Source organism: Rattus norvegicus, chromosome 12 (assembly GCF_036323735.1).
Source record: "Rattus norvegicus strain BN/NHsdMcwi chromosome 12, GRCr8, whole genome shotgun sequence".
Lineage (NCBI taxonomy): Eukaryota > Metazoa > Chordata > Mammalia > Rodentia > Muridae > Rattus > Rattus norvegicus.
In genome coordinates this window covers 49,341,753-49,365,091 of record NC_086030.1, presented here as the reverse complement: position 1 = coordinate 49,365,091, position 23,339 = coordinate 49,341,753, and the positions used below count along the sequence as shown (strand labels likewise).

Sequence of the window (23,339 nt, the reverse complement as noted above, 5' to 3'; positions counted from 1 at the left end):
TGCAGTCACCTCAGGAATATCTTTCTGCCTCGAAAACCTATTGTTTTGCCTAAAATAAAAGTAGCAGCAAGCTCTTACAGCAGGGAAACATGAATAACCATGAGTGACTATAATTACATTTGAATGAGAATTAAATGACATCATCGCCTGCTAATAGCTTAGGAACCAAGACAGGCAGGGGAATAAGGAGAAGCCATTTCGAAGGTTTCAATTAAGACACAGGGCATCAGCCCTGGGCTGTCTGTGTGTATCTGCTTCCTCATAAAATTCATGAGCAGCTAATGTGCCAGCAGCCAACCAGGGTCTGGCTACTTCTACTAGTTCAATTTAAAAAAAAAAAAAAACTATCTTTGCTCCTGTAGGTTCACATAAAAGCTAAGACTAATTATTTTAACTCCCTAAACACTTTGAGTTTCGTTTCACAGAAGTATTCTTTAAAAAAAAAATTATGGGCTGGAGAGATGGCTCGGTGGTTAAGAGCACCGACTGCTCTTCCTAGAGGTCCTGAGTTCAATTCCCAGCAACCACATGGTGGCTCGCAGCCATCTGTAATGGGATCTGATGCCCTCTTCTGGTGTGTCTGGGGACAGCTACAGTGTACTCATGTATAATAAATAAATAAATCTTTAAAAAAAATTATGTACCCAAACCAAAATGCAGCAATTTTTACTCCTAGATTTTAACGAGTCCTATTAGTAGCTGGGTCTGGTGACATATCTGTCATCCAGCAGCCCGGGAGGCTGAGGCAGGAGGATCTCAAGTTCCATGCTGCCCTGGGCTACCTAGTGAGGGCCCTATCTCAAACACACACACACACACACACACACCCCTCACAAAACCTAGAAGAAAGGAACACGACTTCCTTCTGGCCCATTGCATGTTTAGAACAATTCCAGAAGGAAACAGAAATGGGAGTCAAACACTTTCTCCAGGTGTTCTCCTATCCAATGGGCAAACTGTCTGTCACCCTCTTGCAGTGACGTATATTATCTTACGCAGGTGTGGAGGTTTGTTCTGTTGCTGTGAATTGTGGTGCTAAGTGCAGACCCCCCAAGACCTCATTGCCCTAGAGACCAGAGAGACAAGAGTCTTCACATAGTGATACTGTGACACTCTGCCTCCAGGTTAATTCTGATTGGTGAATAAAGTGCCAAGTTAATTCTGATTGGCGAATAAAGTTGCTGACAGCCAATAGCTGGGCAGAAGAGGCCCCAAGTTAATTCTGATTGGCGAATAAAGATGCCGACAGCCAATAGCTGGACAGGCGAGGTATAGGTGAGGTTTAGGGTTCCTGGGCTTGGGGATCTGAGGAGAAACATAAAGGGGCAGAAGGTGAAGGAGGAGAGAGAAGATGCCATGGGTTAGGAGTCAAGAAAACATGGCCCTGAGGGCTGGTGAATCAGAGTTAAGAGCAGCCCAGATGAAACATAGTAAGTAATAACTTGGGGTTATCGATAGGAAAGTAGATTCTAATAGCGTAGGGGAGAGATATCTGCCCACTTCTTGTGCTGTTTAAGGATTATTGTAAATATAAAGTCTCTGTGTGTCCTTTATCCAGGAACTAAATGGCCAAAGCAGGGGAGAAACCCTGGATTGGGATTCAATTCTACAACACACAGGTGTCTATAATCTGTCAGGGTCTCTGTCCTGGGTGACCTCGCTTGTTTGTTTGCTTGCTTTTTTGTTTTGCTTTGCTCTTTCACTAGTTTTCCCAACCTGGCACAAGCTGGAGTCACCCGAGAAGGGAGAACCATAACTGAGAACCTGTTTACATAAGATCAGGCTGTGGGCAAGCCTGTAGAGCATTTTCTTCATTATTGATTGATCGGGGAGGGCCCCACCCATTGTGGGTGGAGTCAGCCCATTGTGGGTGGAGCCATCCCTGGGCTGGAGGTCCTGGGTTCTATAAGAAAGCAGGCTGAGCAAGCCAGTAAGCAGCACCCCTCCATGGCCTCTGCATCAGCTCCTGCTTCTAGGTTCCTGCCCTGCTTGAGTTCCTGCTCCAAGTTCCCTGCATGATGGACCACAGGCTGTAAGAGGAGATAAACCCTTTCCTTCCGCGTTGGCTTTGGTCATGGCGGTTTATCACAGCGACGGAGTCCCTCAGTATGGCAGCCCCTCTTTTCTCCTTCTACTGTCTGCATCACACATCGATGCGCCGTGTCCCCATGGACACACGGAGCAACCACCCAGTCTCCCCGGATCCCGAACCCCTTCGTGGAGGGCCCATTTGAAAGCGCACCTCTAGAGTGCGAGGTCACAGTGCTCAGAGTCATTGCTTCTGAGCCGTGGGGGCAAAGACGGGGATGTGAGCACAGCTCAGAGAGGAACCACCGTGAGATGTCCCCAGGCTGAGCTATACCGCACAACCCACCCCTCTCCCTCCAACCAGCCTTGTCCCACAGGAGCCAGGACTGCATCTTTCTTTATCTTGGCTCACGCCCATCTTTATCCCTGTCAAGCTCTGACCAACGACAGGGCAAGATCCGTTCCATGGTGAGCAGCTACTGAACCATGATTATATACAAAAGTGGGAAATTGTAGGTTGGTGTCATTATACAGGTGAAAGCAGGTATAGGATAGAACACGCCTGTTATTGGATGAGAGGAAGGATGGGCGGGAGAAAAGTTTTAGAGAGGAGGAGACAGGAGTGAGGAGGAGGAAGCAGCTGAAAGAACATGGAGGCTGGCGTTAAGATTCCTCTCTGCACCTTTACAGGTTGTTATGAATGTTCTTAAGGGATGGATGTGTACAGGGCTTTGTGTGTCTAAGTGGGCAATTATATCTTATCAATTGGATCAGAGGTTACTGTGTTGTGTGTTCTTTCATGTGACGATTTAATTGAATTCAAGAGAGCGTACGATGGCTGGAGACATTCGGCTGCCACGGAATTGGGATGTATGTGTCTGGCATGGTGGCAGCCTGCCCTGGGAACTAGATGGGTGGAGAGATTGTTGCAAAGCTCAGAGAGTAGCCATCGGCCGTGTGATACGGGATGGAGCAGAGCGGGTGAGACGCTTTGCTGACTGAGATGAACACATCCAACAGATACCTTGGGGCACTGCAATGCCTAGTGAGGATTAAAAGACAGCATTTTATTTTAATTTTACAGCAACAGAAAATGCCCCCAAAGATGCTGGCCAGCCTCTTCTTTATCGTGTGTAACTCCTGGACTTAGTATCAGCTGCACCCAGCACCTTAGTAGGCACCGTGGTTGCCATGACAACAGGGAAAGGCCACAGGTACCACACACCTGCCCCAAATGTGGTCACACAGTGAACTACTTTGGGTGGAGACAGGGATAGGAAGACAAGGACAGGGCCCTGCTGCAGAGAAATGAGCTCGAGGGCCCTGGGCACACCCTGACCCGCCTCACCTTCAGGTCTCTGTAGACTACAAAGCAGGTGTGCATGTGCTCGAGGCCCAGGATGATCTCGCTGGCATAAAATCGCATCTCCTTCTCAGAGAACACCCCGTGCTGGGAGAGGTGGTAGTGCATGTCGCCCCCTGCAACCAGAGACCCAAGAGGGCAAGTCACTGATGTTCATTGAGAGGAGACAGAGGTCACCCCGCATTATAAGGGTGCTGGAGAAAAATGGAAAAGGCTCCACCTTTTGGCCTTAACTTAGGTCTTTGATTTCTGTTAGTTTGGCCAAAGGTGTGGATCATTGCAGAAACCATGCCTCATGGATGGGACAGAGCCACCATTTGGGGCTGCAGCTCAGCTGCCAAGGACATCGCCGAGCGTGGGCCAGCCTGGGGAACCTCTGGATTATTTACACCCTGCCCAGTAACTGAACCCACCCATGCCATCCACTCCTTGACCAGCCATTGTGCGAGACAACAAAACCCAAAATATGAACCTTACACTGGCCCCGTGGAGGGAGATTGGATACTGAGCCTGTCCAACAGACAAGTGTAGCTGGCAAAACCCAGGTGGTGGGGATCGGAGAGCCCTCCTAAAGCTGTCGCCCTGGTCACGTGTTCAGAATTGTTTTTTTTAACAACATGATATTGGGAAAAGGAAATAGCTTCGTGGCTTCAAGGGTCATAAGGCCCAGGTGTGGGGAGGGGGTGAATGTCTGATGTCGATTAGTGCCCTGGTAGTTCTTCCCTCCTCTTGTACATACTGAGACATCAATAAAGGGCTCCAAGCTCTTCCCAGTGGGCCAGCCTGGCCCTGGCAGGGAAGGGGCCTCTCTGCCGCCCCCCCTCCATGACCACAGCCTCCTTTCCCTACACACACACACACACACACACACACACACACACACACACACACACACGGCCTGCCCTATCGGCTCCGGCATCGTCTTGAACTCACTACCAACCTTTGTCCTTCCTATTCTGGGGCTCTATCTGAGCTCAAAGCACACACTTGAAACATAGTAAAACTTAAGGGAACTAACGAGAAAAGAAAAAGAAAAAGCAAGCAACTGAACCATCTGAATGGCTCATATTTTGTTTCAACTTTTCCTAAAGATACCCCGAGCGCTCCAATATCACATTCTCGCACTGAAAGCACTTTGCACATGAACGTTTTGTGTCTGCACCTTTTGGGGTTCATGGTTTCAGAGATGAGAGCGGAGTCCTGAGGATTCAGGAGGCAGGGAAAAGAAAAAAGCAGAATCCACACAAATCAGCCCTGGAAAGCCAGCTTCTAAATGCATGCCTATCTTTGGCCTACGTTCTTGGGAGATATTTCATTCCTATGAGTTGAGATCAGGACATAAGCTAAAGACCAAGGCCAGCTGTAGTCCAGAGGGCAAAACTTCACAGTCGGTATTTATTTTGTGAGAAGTTACTAGACCTGGCATCCCGGGGAGAAAATGGCAGGCTGGGAGAAATCACAGCCAATCTTGCAAGATGGATTTATCCAAAACCAAAGGGCATAGATGCCCCTAAACTACAATGAGAGTATAACTCTGGGATAGACTCATGGAGCCCAGCGTTGTCTGGGGACCACTGAACACAATGCAGTGCTCACGGGGCAGCCAGACATCTGGGGCTTGCTTACCGTTCATCAGGTCCAGGATGAAGCAGAGTTTGTCTGGTGTGTGGAAGGCATAGGTCATGCAGACAATGAAGGGACAGTCCTAGAGTGGACAAACAGAAGCCTGTGAGATGGACAGAAAGCATTCAACTGTCAGACACCTCACCACCGACTCCTGCTGAGCCCTCTTCTTGGATCTGAGTGTGATACATGCTGGTCACTTCAGGAGCCACAGAGCAACAGATCTAGCGGATGTCAAAGAGCCAGAGACTCAGTCCACCATGGGAACAGCGGGATGTGGGGTACTCTCTCACCCTGACTCATCCTGGCATTGTTCTTTCTGCTCCTGGGCCCCTTCAAAAGACCACAGACACCAGGAACAGGTTTGCCCTATGGTCTCTGCTGTCAAGCTTTGGGTCCCTGGCCAGTCAACTGTGTATTTGAGTCTCTGCTCTGAACTCAGAAGAGCCAAACGAGAGAGAAGTTATGTAGCATTTGTGTTATTGGAATGAATTAGCCTTTGAAGGAGGAAAACATACTGTCAAGTGACTGACAGAGTAACTCAACATAAACAGGCAACCGTGTCCTGTGAATCGTCCACGGATCCCACAGAATCCTAACAGAAGTGAAGGCTGACAGGCTGACTAATGTGTGCGGGACTAAAAACAGTCAGAAAGTGTGGACACGCTTTAGAAAAACAATCCAGGACAGTCACAGCGGTACACGTGATGACTCCTTACTGGGCTGGGAGAGGGCTCTGTAGGGCTGCACAGCATGAGGACCTGAGATCAGACACCCCACACACACATTAAAGAACAAACGGTTGAGTACACACTGGGGATGCAGAGAGGAAAGGGTCACTGGAGCTCGCTGGCCATATTTAGTATAGACAATCAGTGAACTCCAGGCTCACCCTGTCTCAAAAATCAAAGAATAGAACAACAGAGGAAATCAGCATTCACTTTGGCCTCCACAGGGACACACATGGGTGAGCATCCCTCACCCCTCTGTAAGGGTTAGTACACACACTTCACACACACACACACACACACACGTGTACACAAACACACACATACACACACAGGTACAGACAAACACATGCACACACACATGCACACACATGTACACACACATATACACAATATACATGCAAAGATATACACTTATATACAGATACACACATGCTATACTTATATACAGATACACACATGCTATATATACATGGGCACATGCCCACTCAGGTATACACAAACACAGAGGTGCATACATATGCACACAAACAGATTTACTGGTACACACACACACATACACATACAAGGACACACAGGTACACATACTCAGGTACATGCACAGGTACACACACATATGTACACAAACACACAAGTATGTATATGTATAGGCACATACCACATGTACATGTCTACATACAAGCACACACATATATATACTCAGGTGCATGCACACATGTATACAAACACACAAGTATATATATGTATATGCATATACACATATGCACATGTCTATATACACAGACACAGGTGCATGCATACATGTACACAAATACACAAGTATGTATATATGTATATATGTATATACATATACACACATGCACATGTCTATATACACAGACACAGGTGCATGCATACATGTACACAAATACACAAGTATGTATATATGTATATATGTATATACATATACACACATGCACATGTCCATACTCACACAGACACAGGTCCGTGCATACACATGTACACACACAGGTAAACACACATTCCCATGCTTAAAATGTAGTTCAGACAGCATGGCCCTAAGCTCAAGCACAAAATGAGTAATAGGGAGAGAACTCGCAAAGGGCACACATGTAGGTGGCCACTCGAGTGCAATAAAAGGCCACAGGTCGGGTTAGTGTTTTCCATTAGTGCTGAACAGCTGAGCATCTATTCAACAAAGCAGAAACACGGCCTGGCCACACACTCTGCATGACAACCATTAGCACCATGGTGCTGAGCCATGACCAGCTGTTTGGAGCTATCACCTGGGTTGTGCATTACATGATCCGGCCACCCCACACCAAGTATCCAGTCGGTGGCTGTCTGCACTATGGGAGCAGGAGGCTTATCTCTAGAACTGCCTACCAGCTCTGGTTAGATTAGCCGAGCCTGGGAAAGGCCTCAGGGGAGAGTCGGGGAGGGAACTGTGGCACAAGACTCTGGACCTGATCATCACCTCGGGCTCTGCAGACCACATGCATTCTCCATGTCCTTTCCTTACAAGGCCTCTAGATACAGATGGACCATTCCTGGCTCACGGGCTGGCTTTGGTGACAGTGCCACACAGCTCTTGCTGACCCTGCTATCTAGCTATACAGGGAGCAGCTGGACAGGTAGCAACGTGGGCCACCTCACGCTCTCATGGAGAGAGAGAAGCAGAAACAGCCACATGTAGGTCAGGTTAACAGCTGAGATGGCCATCTCGTGAGAGCTTGGGAGAGGAATGGCCAGGCCGGGGAGTTAGTGTCTCAAGCCTCCAGGTGACTTCAGGACTTTGGGCTCCTGACAAACCTCTATTTCCGACTGACCATTCACCAGCTCTCGGATCCCGACTCAGCAGGATTCTCTGCTGGACTCCACCCAGGATCAGTTTAGACTCTTCACAAGTCCTTGCTACCAAAGAGCCTTAGCAACTAGAGAGATGGCTCAGTGGTTAAGAGCACTGTCTGTTCTTCCAGAGGTCCTGAGTTCAAATCCCAGCAACCACATGGTGACTCACAACCATCTGCAATGGGATCTGATGCCCTCTTCTGGTGTGTCTGAGGATGGTGACAGTGTATTCACATAAATAAAACAAATTAATAAATCTTTTAAAAAATTAAAGAAACCTCAACGACAATCTGACCTACCTACCGTACAATGTGGCGGGCCCTACAGAACGGTCTTTGAATTATTAAAATTCAAAGAAGGGTTGAAGTTTCCCCAGTATAACTTTGCAGGTGTACTTTTTGAAGCTACTTTATTAGGTTCTTATATCTACCATCCTTCTCCAACCCACCCCTTCCAACCCCCCAACACTAGGTAGGAAGGAAATAAGTTAGAGGGGAAAGGGTGCAGAGACCTCGTTAGACTACTTGCTGCTGACTAAGGGTGTTGAGTTCCTAGAGGCAAGTCCGATCTCAGCAGTCAGGGTATCTCCAACCAGCAAAGCAGCAGAAACCAGCAGCAGGAGAACCGACAACCACCCACCCCCAGCCCTCTGGGGCACTCGACTTCATACCCTCCCTAGAATCCCCAGAATTCCAAAAGTAAACTGTCTGCAGCTGGCAAAAATCACACCTCTCTTGGAACACGAGACAATCATAGTCAATGGCCATGGACGTCTGAAGCAGCCCCATACCCCACACCTGGGATTAAAGCAAAAGCCATATTCACATAACTTTTTTTTTTTCAGAAACCAAAATTCTCACCAAGTAACTTCCTTTGAAACGTCAGTGTTGGGGAGATTCTCAGTCTGTAAGATTCATGACATGCAAGCAAGTGGGTCTGGGTTTGATCTCCAGAACCCACATTAAAGAGTTAGGCCTGGTTGTATGCACTTGGGATCCTAACACTGTGGTGGCAGAGAGAGCAATGAGCCCTGGGCTTCCTGGGCTTCCTGGGCCTCCTGGGCCTCCCGGGACAGCCAGCCTAGCCCAATTGTTGAGCCCCGGGTCAGAGAGAAACTCTATCTCAAAGCACAGGGGAAGGCCAACACTCTAAGAGTAACCACTGACATCTGACCTCTCACCCCTGACCTCAAGCAAGCAAGTGCACACACGTCTGCACACAGAATATGCGATAGCAAGCTCCAAAATTTCTGGGTTAAGGGCGTGCAGATGATTTCGAGTTGGTCTGCGCTATAAAACTACGGACGTACAAACTTGGACTCATTTCCATAATTCTTCTAGAGGAAATTGGGTCGGGATGACTGACAGCTTCCTCTTTGGTCCTCTGGTCTGCTGAGATGGCGAATTTACTAACTCAGAGTTGCGCATTCTCAGGTACATGAAGCACAGGGCCTTCTGGGGCCCTGTCTCAGTTAGGGTTACTGTTGCTATGATGAAACCAAATGACTGAAGTTAAGTCGGGGAGGAAAGGGTTTATTTGGCTTGTACATCCTAAAAAATCGCAGTCCACTGAAGGAAGCCAAGACAGGAAGAGGACAGGAACCTTCAGGCAGGAGCTGATGCAGAGGACAGGAGCATCAGCAGAGGCCATGGAGGGGTGCTGCTTACTGGCTTGCTCCCCATGACTTGCTCAGCCTGCTTTCTTATAGAACCCAGGACCACCAGCCCAGGGATGGCCCCACCCACAGCATGCTGGCCCCACCCACAATGGGCTGGCCCTACCCAGAGTGTGCTGGCCCCACCCACAATGGGCTGGGGCCTGTCCCACCAATCACTAATTAAGAAAATGTATTGCTTGCTTACAGCCTGATTTTATGGAGGCGCTTTCTCGCCTGAAGTTCTCTCTTTTCAGCTTGTGACAAGGGGACACGAACTAGCCAACACATGCCTCCATCTTCTCCAGATCTTCCCGTGCCACACTTACCCCCTCATCCTCAGTGGGCCCCCTAAACACGTACCCTGTGATCTAATAGGCAGCTCAGTGGAAAAGAGAAGTGGGTGAACCCAAAACTCAGCAAAGCCAGGGTCTTTCCCTGCTGGGGTGGGGAACTGTATGCAAGACACCAGAGGGCCTCACAGGAAATATCCTTGAACACAGTGGCTTGTGATCCTTCAAAGGACAGCTCAGCATCTTTAGCAAGCGAGGAATGAGTTTTAGAGTTAGAATTTAGAATTAGAGGGAGAGGAAGGGTAAGGGGAGGGGGACAATGAAAGGGAAGGTGAGTGGGAAAAGAGGAGGAAGAGGAGGAGGAAGAAGAGGAGAAACCCTGCTGGTCTCACTTTGAGGGGAAAGTGGGAAGGGGGAAGGGGTATCGGAAAAAGGGGAGGGAGAAGGAGGAGGGAAAGGGAGAGGGGAGGGGGAGGGGAAAGGGGAGGGGAGGAGGAAGGGGGAGAGAAGAACGAAGAAACCCAGCTAGTCTCACTTCCTCATTTAAAAACCAGCAAGCCAAGCTCTGAGTTGGAAACTGGTTGTCTGAGACCACAAAGAAATGGGCAGCTGGCCATGATGGAAGCCCCATGTTCCCTGAGCATCCCCCAACAGCTCCTTATAAGGTGGTTTTGCCCAGTGCCAGGTACAGGCTCCCGGTGACCCACTTCCAGCTGGGTGGATTTGCGTGCATTTTTCCTTACCGGCCTCAGCCCTGACCATCAAGTTTTGAGCACTCAAGCCATTCAAGTTTGAGTCTGTCTAATAGACAAGGCTAGTTTCCCTAGTCTCAGACCACATGTCTGCGTTGACTTCTACCCACCTGGGAAAACCCAAAGCTACTTCATCTACCACCAGAGCCTTCCTCATCTCTGTGGGAGAAGTCACAGCCTGACAGTAGCCATTGTGAACTCAGATGGCCCCCTTGGGCATCTGACCAAACTGACCCTGAGAACAAACAAATACCTGGGGCCAGCCCATCCCCCACCACACCTAGGAATCCCCCCAAAGAGAGCTCCCCTTGAGCAGTCTCCCCAGTGAGACTAGAGAGAACACCATTGGCTACAGTTCTTACTGCCTTAGCACAAGCACTGACAGAGCACGAAACACACCCAGTAAGAAAGGAAGACCAGTAAGCCTCATTGATCCAGGGGCCAAGTGGACACCAGAAGGAAGGTCACATGGTGTCCAGGGCACGAAGAACTGAGTGCCGACACTCCCAAGTCACCTTACCATGGCGTGCCAGACTGAAGCACCAGTGCCATCCTTAGCAAAACAGCTCAGTATCTGAACATGTGTAGGGTTCATTCTCTTAAGTTAGTTCAAGTTAGTGGCCCAACAGAACCTGGATTTCAAGTTTGTTTCCTTCAGGCTGGACCAAAGCAAAGATGGCGTACTTCCCACCCCCCACATCCTCTCGTCTCAATAAAGGAATTATTCAAAGAATATACACAACCTGGCTTTGTACCTTTCCAACATAAAAAACAAAAAAACAAAAAAACAAAAAACAAACAAACAAACAAACAAAAAACTCCATAGGACTTCTTAAAAACCAACGGGACTTTGCAATAACTCATTAAAAAGTGAGGTTAAATGTCCAGAGTTGGAAGACCAATATGCATAATTAGGGGTTAATTAGAGCCCCACTCTCGTTTTACAGTTCACCTAAGTAAGCGACATAGTTGTTTTGCTTCAGCAAAATAGTCATTCTATAAGTTCTGAAAAGAAGGGCTAGAGTCATTATGAACCCCAATTCAATAAAAACAGCGCTCTCTCTTTCTCTCCCTCTCCTCTCTCTCTCTCTCTCTCTCTCTCTCTCTCTCTCTCTCTCTCTCTCTCTCTCTCTCTCTCTCTCTCTCTCTCACACACACACACACACACACACACACACCACTTTGCCTCCAAAGGAATGACCCAAAAGGTGAGCTTGGGCCAGTGTGGCCAAGAACCGGAAGGGGAGGATCTATTCTGGGTCTCCGCAGCCCTCTCACCAGCTGAAACGGGTTCCTAGCCATTATGGTTTGATGCCTTCAAATCCTTCAGGTACAGAGGACGACTGCACATGGAATCCAGCTGTGTCCGTCAAAAGGGCCCCACAGGATATGACCATCAGAAATCCTCACCTATGGCCTGGATACTGACATCCGAGCCCTCCACTTATTACAGGGAGGGCTAACCCGCCAGCCACAAGTGTATGCTATGCTCTGTCACAGCACGCTGCACCCTAAGCCTCTGGCCTGCTCTGAGCGCTGGCCAACAGCCGTGGGTACCCACACACCTGCACAGATTTCAATAAGGAGAGCTGTCTTGTTTGGTGGCTCTGTACAAAAATATAAAGACTGCTGAGGGTTGTGGTGATGATGGTAGTGATGATGGCGGTGGTAGCTGTGACGGTGGTGAGGTTGGTGGTTATCGTGGGAAGGTTGTTGATGGTGTCGGTGGCAGTGGTAGTGATCATGGTACTGGGATCAAACCCTCATGCCTGCTCATCAAATGTTCATTCTCCAAGCCACATCTCCAGCTCTGAAGCTGAGGCTTGGATGCCTGACACCATTCCCAGTCAAGTAAGTCAGAGTCAAAGCCCCGCCCTCTGACTGGCTTATGGTGGGCGGGGCTCAGCCTTTCCTCCTCTGGCTGGCTTTCCAGCCTGCCGCCATTTTAAAGTCGCATCCGAGTGTTCTTATCACCATAATTGTCTGCCCTCTGGGCACCACACTCTGCCAAGAAGGAAGTCAGGAGAAGGGAACTGCTCTGGGGGAGGTGCTGCTTCTGGAGGATAAGTGGTTGTACTGGCCTCCCCTCACTCAGGCTCAGAGAGAGACATTACACTCCACCCAAGCAGCATGAGCACATCCTGTGTCACCTCCTAACCCTCCCTCCATCAACCTACTCTGTGATCAGCTGGGACAGACAATAGCAACGGGCCAGATGTCGGAAGCCATGGGATCGACTCACCCCAGTGCTGACGAGAGACAACATGATCCTCTCGTTCAAAGCCAGTGTCTCTCCCTGTTTCATCTTCACTCTCTTCTTGTCTAAGCACTTCATGGCATACCTGGGAACATAAAGACGAGGGTGTAGTCTAGGCCGGGGACCCGAGCCAGGTTACACAAACTTCTAAGCTATTTCTATCAAGGCAAAAGGAAGCAAGATGGCGCCCAGATACCCTCCAGGGAATCTCCACTGTGGGGAGGAAGCAATCACACGGTACTACAGGCATTTCTCTCAACGTGTGGATAGAGATGCATTAGATAAATGGCGCAGAAGCAAAAATAATAAATACGTAACGTGCGCTCTGGTGCTACCGGGGAGAGGAGATGAATGCATGGATCGGATTTAGCTCTTTGGAGGTGTAAGACCCTAACTGGATTCTCCTGCACTCAGACATAGCCTGTACTCTTTCAGGTGACAAGAAGACTTTTGCTTTTCTTTTTTTAAAGATTTTATTTATTTTATGTATGTGAGTACACTGACACACCAGAAGGCATCAGATCCCATTACAGATGGTCATGAGCCACCATGTTGGTTGCTGGGAATTGAACTCAGGACCTCTGGATGAGCAGTCAGTACTCTTAACTGCTGAACCATCTCTTCAGCCCAACAAGAAGATTTTTTCATGTCTCCTCCTGGCTAACTAAGGGGCCTGCTGACAACTTAAAATTTACCAGAACCTGTGACAAAGTCACAAGGGAAACTGGCCCATCAATTTGGCTTATTCTGTAAATCGTAGGCAGCGGAAAGCAAGAGATGTTTTCGGTAGAACAGTGGGAAGCTGAAAGAGGATTCTTAACTTGTTACAAGAGTTTTAAGGATAGACTATTCTCTGTGACTGTCACATTTGCTTTGAACTGCCTGGAAGGCGGGGTGGGGGCTGGTGTCAGAGCCCAGAACTCAGAAAACACATGGCTTCTTAACTGAAACACTGTGTGCAGAGCGTGTTGGTGGATACTCTGAGGCAGAGGCAAGTAGACCTCTGAGTTTGAGGTCATCCTGGTCTACACAGTGAGTATTTGGCCAACCAGGGTTACATGAGACTCTGTCACATGACCTGTAGAAGAACAGTGAGGCAGCAAGGAGCTTAATCACTTTGTGGAGCCCTGAGAGCACAGGAAACAATGTATCGCTGATGAGGGACCTTCAAAACACTCCGCAGGCTGCTCCAGTCTCCACCATTGGCCAGGATGTTTTTCATAGAACCCGCCACTGGAAAACTAGCAGTCAGTAGTCAGGCCCTGAGCACATGAGCAGCAGGATCCCTACACAAGGGAAGGCACCGTGGGTCACTGGATCAAGCTCAAAGGAGAGCAGGTAGCAATTCCAGGACGGGCTCCCTGCTGCAAGCACTCCATGTGTGGACCCTGATAGCTTCTGAGTGGGCCTAAGAAATGAAGGGCGGGGCTTCCTGATCAAATCTAAACATCTATTTCTTTCTGTGGACCGAGGCCCCCTTAACAGTCCCGTGAGACAAGACAGAGGCTCACATTTTCCCGGTGTCTGCTTTCCTGCAGCCGTAAACTTCCCCAAACCCTCCTCGGCCGATGATCCTGTGCACACTGAAGTCGTTCATGCTCAGCTGTGGAGCACAAGACAAAATAAAGACGTGAAGTCACACGACGTCAGGGTAAGGACAGACAGATGGTCCAGTGTCACCTCCCACTCCCAGGACGGATTCCTTAAGCTGAGAGATGAGACTGCAGTCCAACATGGAGACGGGGTGGGGGAGGGGGAAGCATGGGAGGGGACTGTCTCTTCACTCTTGAAAACCTCATGCAAGCTGTGATGTCAGGGAAGCACAAGTATAGAAGTACTAGTCAATATAAGAAGTGATCTCAGGCACCAGGAAGCTTAGAGTTTAGGGACAATCAGACTCTTCTCCACACCGTCCTGGTGGGAAGACAAGAGTCCATGCGGAGGGCAGCTGTTTCAGAACAAACACTCTGACTGAAAGTGCTGAGAGGCAGGCCATGGGAGTCGGGACTCCTCACACAAACATTAAAAAAGCCACAGAAAGAGACTTCATTCATACACACATACACACTCCATCCACCGACAGAGCTCAGGGGCCAAGAAAGGGTGTGTGTGTGTGTGTGTGTGTGTGTGTGTGTGTGTGTGTGTGTAAGCCTGTGTGAATACATGTGTGTGCTTGTGTGTCTATGTGTATATGTATATGCCTCTGTGTGACTGTATGTATGTATGTATGTGTGTGAGTGTATGTGTATGGACTCTATGTGTATGTTATCCTGTGTGGATATGTGTATATACTTGTGTGTGTAAGCCTGTGTGCATATGTGTGTATGTTTGTGTGTATGTGTATATGTGTATGAATCTGTGTGTCATGTGTGTGACTCTGTGTGTGTGCCTGTGTGAATACATGTGTGTGCTTGTGTGTCTATGTGTATATCTGTATGCCTCTGTGTGACTGTATGTATGTATGTATGTATGTATGTATGTATGTGTGTGAGTGTATGTGTATGGACTCTATGTGTATGTTATCCTGTGTGGATATGTGTATATACGTGTGTGTGTAAGCCTGTGTGCATATGTGTGTATGTTGGTGTGTATGTGTATACGTGTATGAATTTGTGTGTGCATGTGTGTGACTCTGTGTGTGTGTGTGCATGCACGAGCACATGTGTGTGAGTTACAATCCAGAACATAGGATGCAAAGGGAAGATTTTAAAAAAACCTTCCCACAATACTGCTTTAAGTACACATTTTTCTTTAAAAACAAAACCACAATGGATTCTTTTATGAAACCCGAACCCTATATTTCCAGAAGATCCACATAAGGAGAGTAGAGGGTATAGACAGAGCTGTGCACCCAAACATGACCCCCAGAGCAGTCCTTTCCTGGAGTGACTGACATTTCAGCTTAGAGGACGGTGTGATACCTAGGAACCAGACAGTGGGCCTGTGGTCAAGGGTCACTTTGCTCCATTTCCCTGGGTTTGTTGTCCTCTCTGTCTCTCTCTGTCTCCCTCTGTCTCCCTCTGTCTCTGTCTCTGTCTCTGTCTCTCTCTCTCTCTCTCTCTCTCTCTCTCTCTCTCTCTCGTGTGTGTGTGTGTGACAGAGAGAGAGAGAGAGAGAGAGAGAGAGAGATTGATTTGTCCCTCGTGCTGAGGCCTGACTCCTGCACTGTCTAGCCCAGTGTTCTACCATGGAGCTGAATACCCAACCCCCACTTCTGCCAATTCCAAACTAAGAACAAGGAAACGGAACAACCCTGAAACCTTATTCTATAAAACTGTTCTGCTCGTTTTATTATATCCTACAGTAAGGCAGGTGAAGGGAACTTCACAGTGTGGCAAGAGCCCAGGCTGTGCAGTCGTGATAGTGAATGGAAGGCTTACGTTGCCACTGTTATTTTTGGTAAAGGGTCAATCAATCGCAACCTAAAATAGCCCTTCTTAGGTATGTAAGCTCATTCTCACACAAACAGGAGGAAAGAAAGCTAAGGTTGCAATGGCTTCTCCTTGAGCATGGGAGCCCAGCTTTTAGTCCACGGACTTGTATGAAGCACGGACATCTGTGCTGCACTGCATACCCTTGGGGAGAACGTTCCAGAACAAAGCATTTTCTCATGACATTAGGGCAGAGGAAGTTTTTATTTGGGGGGGGGCAGAGAAGTATGGTACTCACGTGAATATTCAATTCCACATTCTTCCACTGACAGAATCTAGTGAATTTTTCGCTAAAAGAGAATACAAATAATTACTAGAGAGTTACGTAGCACCTAACTGGAGTTCTAAGAGACCTGTGGGATGGGGTCCAACTCCCGTGCTGCCTCTCACACAAGGAAAACATTCTCAGACAGCACAACTGGCACACCTTTAATGTAACCCCTATACCCGTGGCTCAGGAAAATTTTGAAAGAGGGAGCAGAAAGATTACAAGACCAGAGGACCAACATACAATATGGACGTCACACCCATGAACTCTTAGCAATATGGTTGCTGGAACAAGACCAGCACAGTGACAATACCAGGTAACCTACCAACATGGACAGGAGACATTTCACACCCCTGAATGAAAAGCCGTCTACTCCAAGCACCCACATAGGTTTAATACCATGTGACCAGCTCTGCACACATGTACAGGTGAGCAAAGCTAAATGGACTCAGGTTACATACCTGTGTGAATATGTACACATGTACATATATATATATATATATATAAATTCACATGTATATAAACATAGCAATAGCTATTATAGACATGACCATGATGAACTTGGGAGGAGACAGACATGGGAGGAGCTGGAGGGAGAAGCTGGTGGGAGGAGGAGCTGGAGGGAGAAGCTAGAGGGAGGAGGAGCTAGAGGGAGGAGGAGCTGGAGGGAGGAGGGCAGGTATGATAAGATACAATTCACACAATAAAATACTAAAACTTTTTTCTACCCAGTGTTCACGGCTTTGTTTTTCTGTTTAAATAAAAGACTTGGTGTCTCTCCTCAATGGTCACATGCCCCACGCATAATTTGATTTAAGGGTGTATTGATGCAAACCACCGGGTGCAGCAAAATTGCCACTTTGAGATCAGCGTGAACCACTCTCTGGCTCCTAGAGCTGCCTTCGCCAGTGTATCGATACAAATCAGTACAACAAAGTTGTCACTTTGAGATCAGTGAGAAGAATCACTACTTCCCAGAGCTGGTTTGTCTGTACACCGGGGACCTTTCAATTTGTAGCTAGGGATGACTCATGACTACTATTTTAGACCTTCTGCTCTAAACAACCAAAAGGACAAGCAATGTACACAAATAATGCTAAGGGTAGCAAATAAAGTCTATGATCACTGCATGTCCAATCCACATGGCTCATTGGCTCCTTTCAACAGCTCCGTGAACTGGGGCATTCTGACCCCAATTTATGAGGACTAAGACCAAGGCCAGCAAAGGGAACTGGACAAAGGTCATGCGTGGGTGAGCAGATGGACCCAGACCAACAGGCTCCTTAACTCCTCAGAGATGCACAGAATTCAGCAGAGAACCCCTCCCCTTCACACTGGCCTTCTCCACGGCATGCTAATTGCTGTCTTCATTCATGCCCGAAAGAAAAACAAGCATGCTTGCTGTGAGTGTGGAGTTTGGGTTTGGAAAGCACGGGTCTTGAACGTCACCAGAGTTGTGCAGGCAGGTGGGTGGTGCACTGAGGGCTTGAGGATTTTCCTTTGAGCCCTGCCATCTCTTGGGAAGAAGGAGAAACCTCAGCAGTGTGGCTGTGACTCCCTGCTGCTTCTGGGGACCACAGAAGCTGAGAGCAGAGAGGCTGGGAGCCCAGCTGACAGTGACCCTGAACATCAGAGTCAGTGCTGGAGTGGCAACAGGTGAGCCTGAGCCCCTACCATTTCCAAGGTTTACCCTCTGACCTTCCAAGTGCCTTGAGCTCTGGCTGCCACAGGCCCCCAGTCCCGAGAGGTTTGCACTCTATACCCAGGTGACCCTGGAGCAGACTCTGCCACACAGCCAGGGGACATCTGTTGCCCCTGGAGGAGGAGTCTGCCACAGCAAGTTAATGCTTATCTGGAAAACAGTGCAGGCTATTCCACCCCCTGAGCTGGGCACGACTCACTCTAAGGCTTGTTGTAAATGTGTCAGATCCTGTCAAGCCCAGACTCTGAGGAGAGGGGAGTCCCAAAGGTTGATGCTTCCACATGAACCAGTGCATTCCTGGACCACGAGCCTCATAGAGATGTTGGAAGGCCGGAGGGAGACCCTCTAAAAACCATTTTTAGGTTCAAGGGGAAAGTTGCTATATGCTCAAAAAGACCGCTGGGATTTGGGTCATTGGCATTGGAAGCCTTTTTATTCAGAGTCTGTTTAGTGATCCGTGTGTGCGTGTGTGTGTGTGTGTGTGTGTGTGTGTGTGTGTGTGTGTGTGTGTGTGTTAGAGAGAGAGAGAGAGAGAGAGAGAGAGAGAGAGAGAGAGAGTTAGCAACTTAAGCTTTCTCCTAGGTTGCTGGCACTTGGGACTTTATAAGATCCCCCGGCCCCATTTAAAGAATCTTGGATTCTGTTTCTTTATGAGGAATCGGTCAGGGACTAGGTGAGATGCAACCTCTGGTCTTCCTCAACCTTCCCCATCCCACCCCGTCCTTCCTCCCCATTGGCCCCTTCCTTACTCCCCCCTCCTTTCTCTCTCCCTTCTCTAGCTCCAAGGACTGAATCCAGAGTTCCACACCTGTCAGGTAGACACTCCACCACCACGCTGCACTACCCCAGCCCACATTCTGCATTTCTCCTGGACCTCTGTAGCGACAACACCACACCAACATCCTGCTCTTTAACAAATAAGTAAACATAGTGATGTCTGTGTTAAGAAGAAGGAAGGTGGACGTGTGTCCACTGAGTCCATTTGTCCTTTGTGTTGTTCAGAACAGAAGTGAAGTCTCTAGGGACCAAAGACCTTTGGTAACCAGAGCCCAAGGTCCTCCGAGGTCAGAGGGTCAAGAGAGTAAACCTTGGATGTGGGAGGGGCTCAGGCTCACCTGTTGCCACTCCAGCACTAACTCTGATGCTGAGGACAAGAGGGTCACTGTATCAGCTGTGCTCCCAGCCTCCCTGCTCTCAGCTTCTGTGGTCCCCAGAAGCAGCAGGGAGCCACAGCCACACTGCTGAGGTTTCTCCTTCTTCCCAATGGATGGCAGGGCTCAAAGGAAAATCCTCAAGCCCTCAGTGCACCACCCACCTGCCTGCACAACTCTGGTGACGTTCAAGACCCGTGCTTTCCAAACCCAAACTCCACACTTACAGCAAGCATGCATTGCCCCCCTCCCCTTGAGAATTCATTAACAGAAAACAAATTAAAGTGTTGAAATGAACGAATTGTCAATTTGCTACCTAAAACTTGAACTGCTTCAAAATGTGTTTTAACACCCTAGTGTGTGTGTGTGCATGCGTGTGTGTGTGTGTGTGTGTACACGAGCACGTACAAAGAAAGTCACACCCCTGGTATCCCACGACGAGGGATCACCAACTCTGGACATAAAGACAGACCAGGCTCAAGGCACAGAACAAGCGGAACCCTGTCACACTAGACTAAGATGTACTCCAGATTTGAGAAATCTAGGCAGTGGGGCCGGCCCTGGGTAAGGCCAAAGCTCTGCTCTGAGCCTGCATTCCTCGCTGGCTTTACTGAGCCTCTTTCCAGAGCTTTCAGCTGGCCCCAGGCTCAGAGGCCAAGGCTCACACAGATGAATGTCAGTCCCCAAGATACTGAGCGCATTCCAGGATAAATTATCTCTCCACTCTAGTAGAATCACAACGCATGCCGTCAAGGGAGACCACACACAGGGGACTGTACTCAGAGGCTCGGAGCCCTACGAACCGACTGGGAGACACACGAGTAAACAGCTCAAGGGGAGCCGAACCAACTTCAGAGTATCGGATGACACACCACTTCTACATCGTGGAAACGCATCGGGATGAATTCATTAAATGCGCAGACGATGCCCCTTGAGTACACAGTCTGTCCTTTCCCAGGCTTGCCCTGCCTTGGGAGACAGGCCTCAAGAGCCTAAGATGGGAATCAGATAAAAACACAGCCACCATACTGAGTCCGCAAAGGCTTCCCTTGTGATCCTTGTAAAATGGAAGTCCCCCCCTCCCCAGGCCATTTCAATTTTAGAACAAGCTGAAGTAGAATGTAGGGGTCAAGGGCTACACATCCCAGAGATATAACATCCAGCATCAAGGAGGAAGTGTGGCAAAGGGCTGGCTGGGAGTCTGGCCAGGAAGGGTCTGCGGAGGGATAAAATAGCACACACCGGGGAAATGCATGGTGTGCACACACCGAGCTGCATACCTTTCCATAAACTTTTGGAAGATGTCGCCTCGAAGGCTTTCGCAGATTTCTTCTATGTACGGCTGCAAGGAATAGAGAAGAAAGGGCACCGCGTAAATAGAAATGAGACAGAGAAAGGGCGCTTGCCAGTGGCCTGAGGTCAGCAAGCGTGCTGCTCACGGGATGCTGTCCAGGGGATGCCCCAGGCTTGTCCCTCTCACTGTCCCCTCAGCGTGTTCAGTCTCACTCCAGGATTATCATCTCTGTCAGCTCCTACTGCACTGCACACAGCTCTTCACCAGCTGCTGCCCTACTGACCCGAGTTGTCTCCCTGAGGCACATAAAGGGTCCCAGCCCTTAGCTATGTGGCCCCCTGTCGCCATCTTGGAATTCTGACTAATTTCTGAAAACGGGGTCACACGTTTTCATCTGGCACTGGGCCTTGTTGAGTGAGCTTCCTAGCACGCCTTGCTATGCGCTTCGTCCACGTGGACTGAGTTTTAAGGACCCGAAGCTGAGAGGCCCACAGTTAATCATCCTGATTGGCCATGTTATTAATTAATTAACATTATACCTTTTAGACGCCGAGAAGTGGAAGGAAGCTATGGGGCGGAGCGGGTGTGGTCAGGGATTCTAATGAGTATCCAGGGAGATGCTGACACAGCCCCAGGTTCCTCGAGTGGGGATCCACTATTCTCTGCCTCAGCTCTGCTTCATCGCACTGAACAAACAGCCACAATTTCTGTTCCACACGCTCCAGTTGAGAACAAGAAGCTGGCGGATGGCCATGCTTCAGAGTTCACCAGAGTCCACTAGATCTTTTGGGAAAATATCTTGATCTGTTTGATGCGTTGGATGATGGGAAATTTAACCCTCTCAGTGTCTTCACTCAGAGCATATCAAAACAAGTACAGACGGCAGGAGAAGGGAGTGCCCTGGCGGCAGGGAGCTCAGGTGGGACTCAGTAGAGAGGTCCCATGTTCTTCCAATAGACTTTCTCCACAGGGGACAGTGTGCTCACTCATGGTTCACATTTCTGTTCCATCAAACGCTCCATTCTTCCTAGTAATGGAGGAGCAGCCAAGCCTCTCTAGAACCCCTGATCACCACCTGGCCACATTTTAACCAGTGCTGGTAGTTACTGATTGCCAACCTGAGAGGCTCCAGAATCACCATGGAGACAGATCTCCCGGCATGTCTGAGAGTGGCTGCTTGGGTTCCTCATGGTTTCCTGAATATGGAGTCTTGCTACTACACCTTCTCCACCATGATGGTTGTATCCCTGTGTACTGCGGACCCCAACAAACCCTTCTATCCTCAGGTGGCTTTCGTCAGGTACTTTATAGAACCAACACACTCACACACACACATGCACACACAGGCACACAGGCACTCACATGCACACACACTACTCACATACACTCACACATGAACAAACACACACATATACACTCACATACACACTCTCACATGCACACACACAAACATGCACATATGCACACACATACTACACCCTTGAACACAATCACAAACACTCACACATCAACACACTCTCACATGTACACACAAACACACACGCACATACACTCATACATGCACATGCAGACACACTCACAGATGCACACACACAATCATACACCCTCACACATGCACACACTACTCACATACTCACACACACCTATAAACTCACTCTCACATGCACACACACAAACATACACTCACACAAACACATACTCAAACATGCACGCATGCATGCATATACTACACACACTCACACATCCACCTCCAACCAGGCCCCTCTCTCACCTCCAAATCCCTTTATGCAATTATTTCTCTCTAAAGCAGATTGGCAAACAAGAAATATCAATTCCTCACTTGGCATTGACTTTGACACATTGTGTCACACTGCAAACTTTGTTACTTCACAAGGCAACGCCCTCTGTCCACCGAGGTAAGCATCTAGTTTGCACCAGGCTGGGAGGATGCAAGCTGCACTGAGCCACACTAACAGCTCCACCCTGCTGAAGGTGAACAGCTCGGAGGTGGGTGTGCCCTGGGGCCACCCCGATAACCACCATAGTCTCTGTCACTCTTGCCTGCAGTGATCTTGTTTCATTGTTACTGGGGCGAAATTTGAATGGAGAAGGAGGTACCAAGGATGGGATGTGGTTTGCGCATGTCAGGGTCTCATGTTGGAAGCCTGGTCCCCAGCATGGTTATGCTGAATTAAAGGGGCCTCCCAGAAGCAGGAGGAAAGGGCACCAAGGTGCTCAGAAGGGATGAGTGCTATTCTCCTGGGACTCTGTCAGTTCTCAGGAGAGGGTAACTATGAAAGAATAGTCCCTCCCTGTGTCTCTGGCTTTACACCACATCCACTAGAAATGCAACCTAGAAACTATCAGCAGAGGCTAGCCGGATGGCTGGGGCCTCCACTCCTGATATTGGACACAGTATCCCAAATGGCTAATATAAATAAATAAATAACAAAGAGTTAGATAAACAAAGAGTTGAATAAAACTCTACTGCAAGTAGTCACTGTTGGTTCTTGAAGATAAGTCTTAATGCTGTATTTCATCTCCTACTGAGAACCTCCAGTGACATGCTGCACAATCTACGGTAGAGTTCTGCAATGCCAAGCATGACTGGTGACAGGCTATCTGTGTGAATCAGTTGAAAAACCAAAGCACTCACACTCTAAATATGGAGACAGCAGTACAGGCATCAGCACCATGCTGTTTTACTATAAGGTATCCTGTTAGCATTTTGTCTAGGCTCCACCACACAGTTACCTGGAAACTGCCAGGTATGCTGACTCACTGTGAAAGGGGCTGCTTGCCCCTCCTTTCTCTCTTGCTCTCTTGTTCTGTCCCCTTGCTCCTGCTCCCTCTCTCCCCCCATTCCTCTCCTCCCTCTCCACATGGCTGACCTCTACTCCTCTTCTGCTCTTCTACTCCTCTCCTCTCCTGCCCTCCCCTCCCA

General features: G+C 48.7%; 1 protein-coding gene across 2 annotated transcripts in view; it reads right to left on the bottom strand.

The window, feature by feature from the left end:
* Grk3 (G protein-coupled receptor kinase 3) overlaps window positions 1–23,339 on the bottom strand; it is a 110,576-nt gene that overhangs the window by 30,712 nt on the left and 56,525 nt on the right. For both annotated transcript variants that reach the window (XM_039089109.2, NM_012897.3), the window contains 6 exon segments: window positions 20,382–20,443; window positions 16,219–16,270; window positions 14,061–14,152; window positions 12,535–12,634; window positions 5,018–5,096; window positions 3,377–3,507 (listed from right to left, as the gene is read on the bottom strand). In XM_039089109.2, the coding sequence (XP_038945037.1) occupies window positions 3,377–3,507; window positions 5,018–5,096; window positions 12,535–12,634; window positions 14,061–14,152; window positions 16,219–16,270; window positions 20,382–20,443 (516 nt within the window).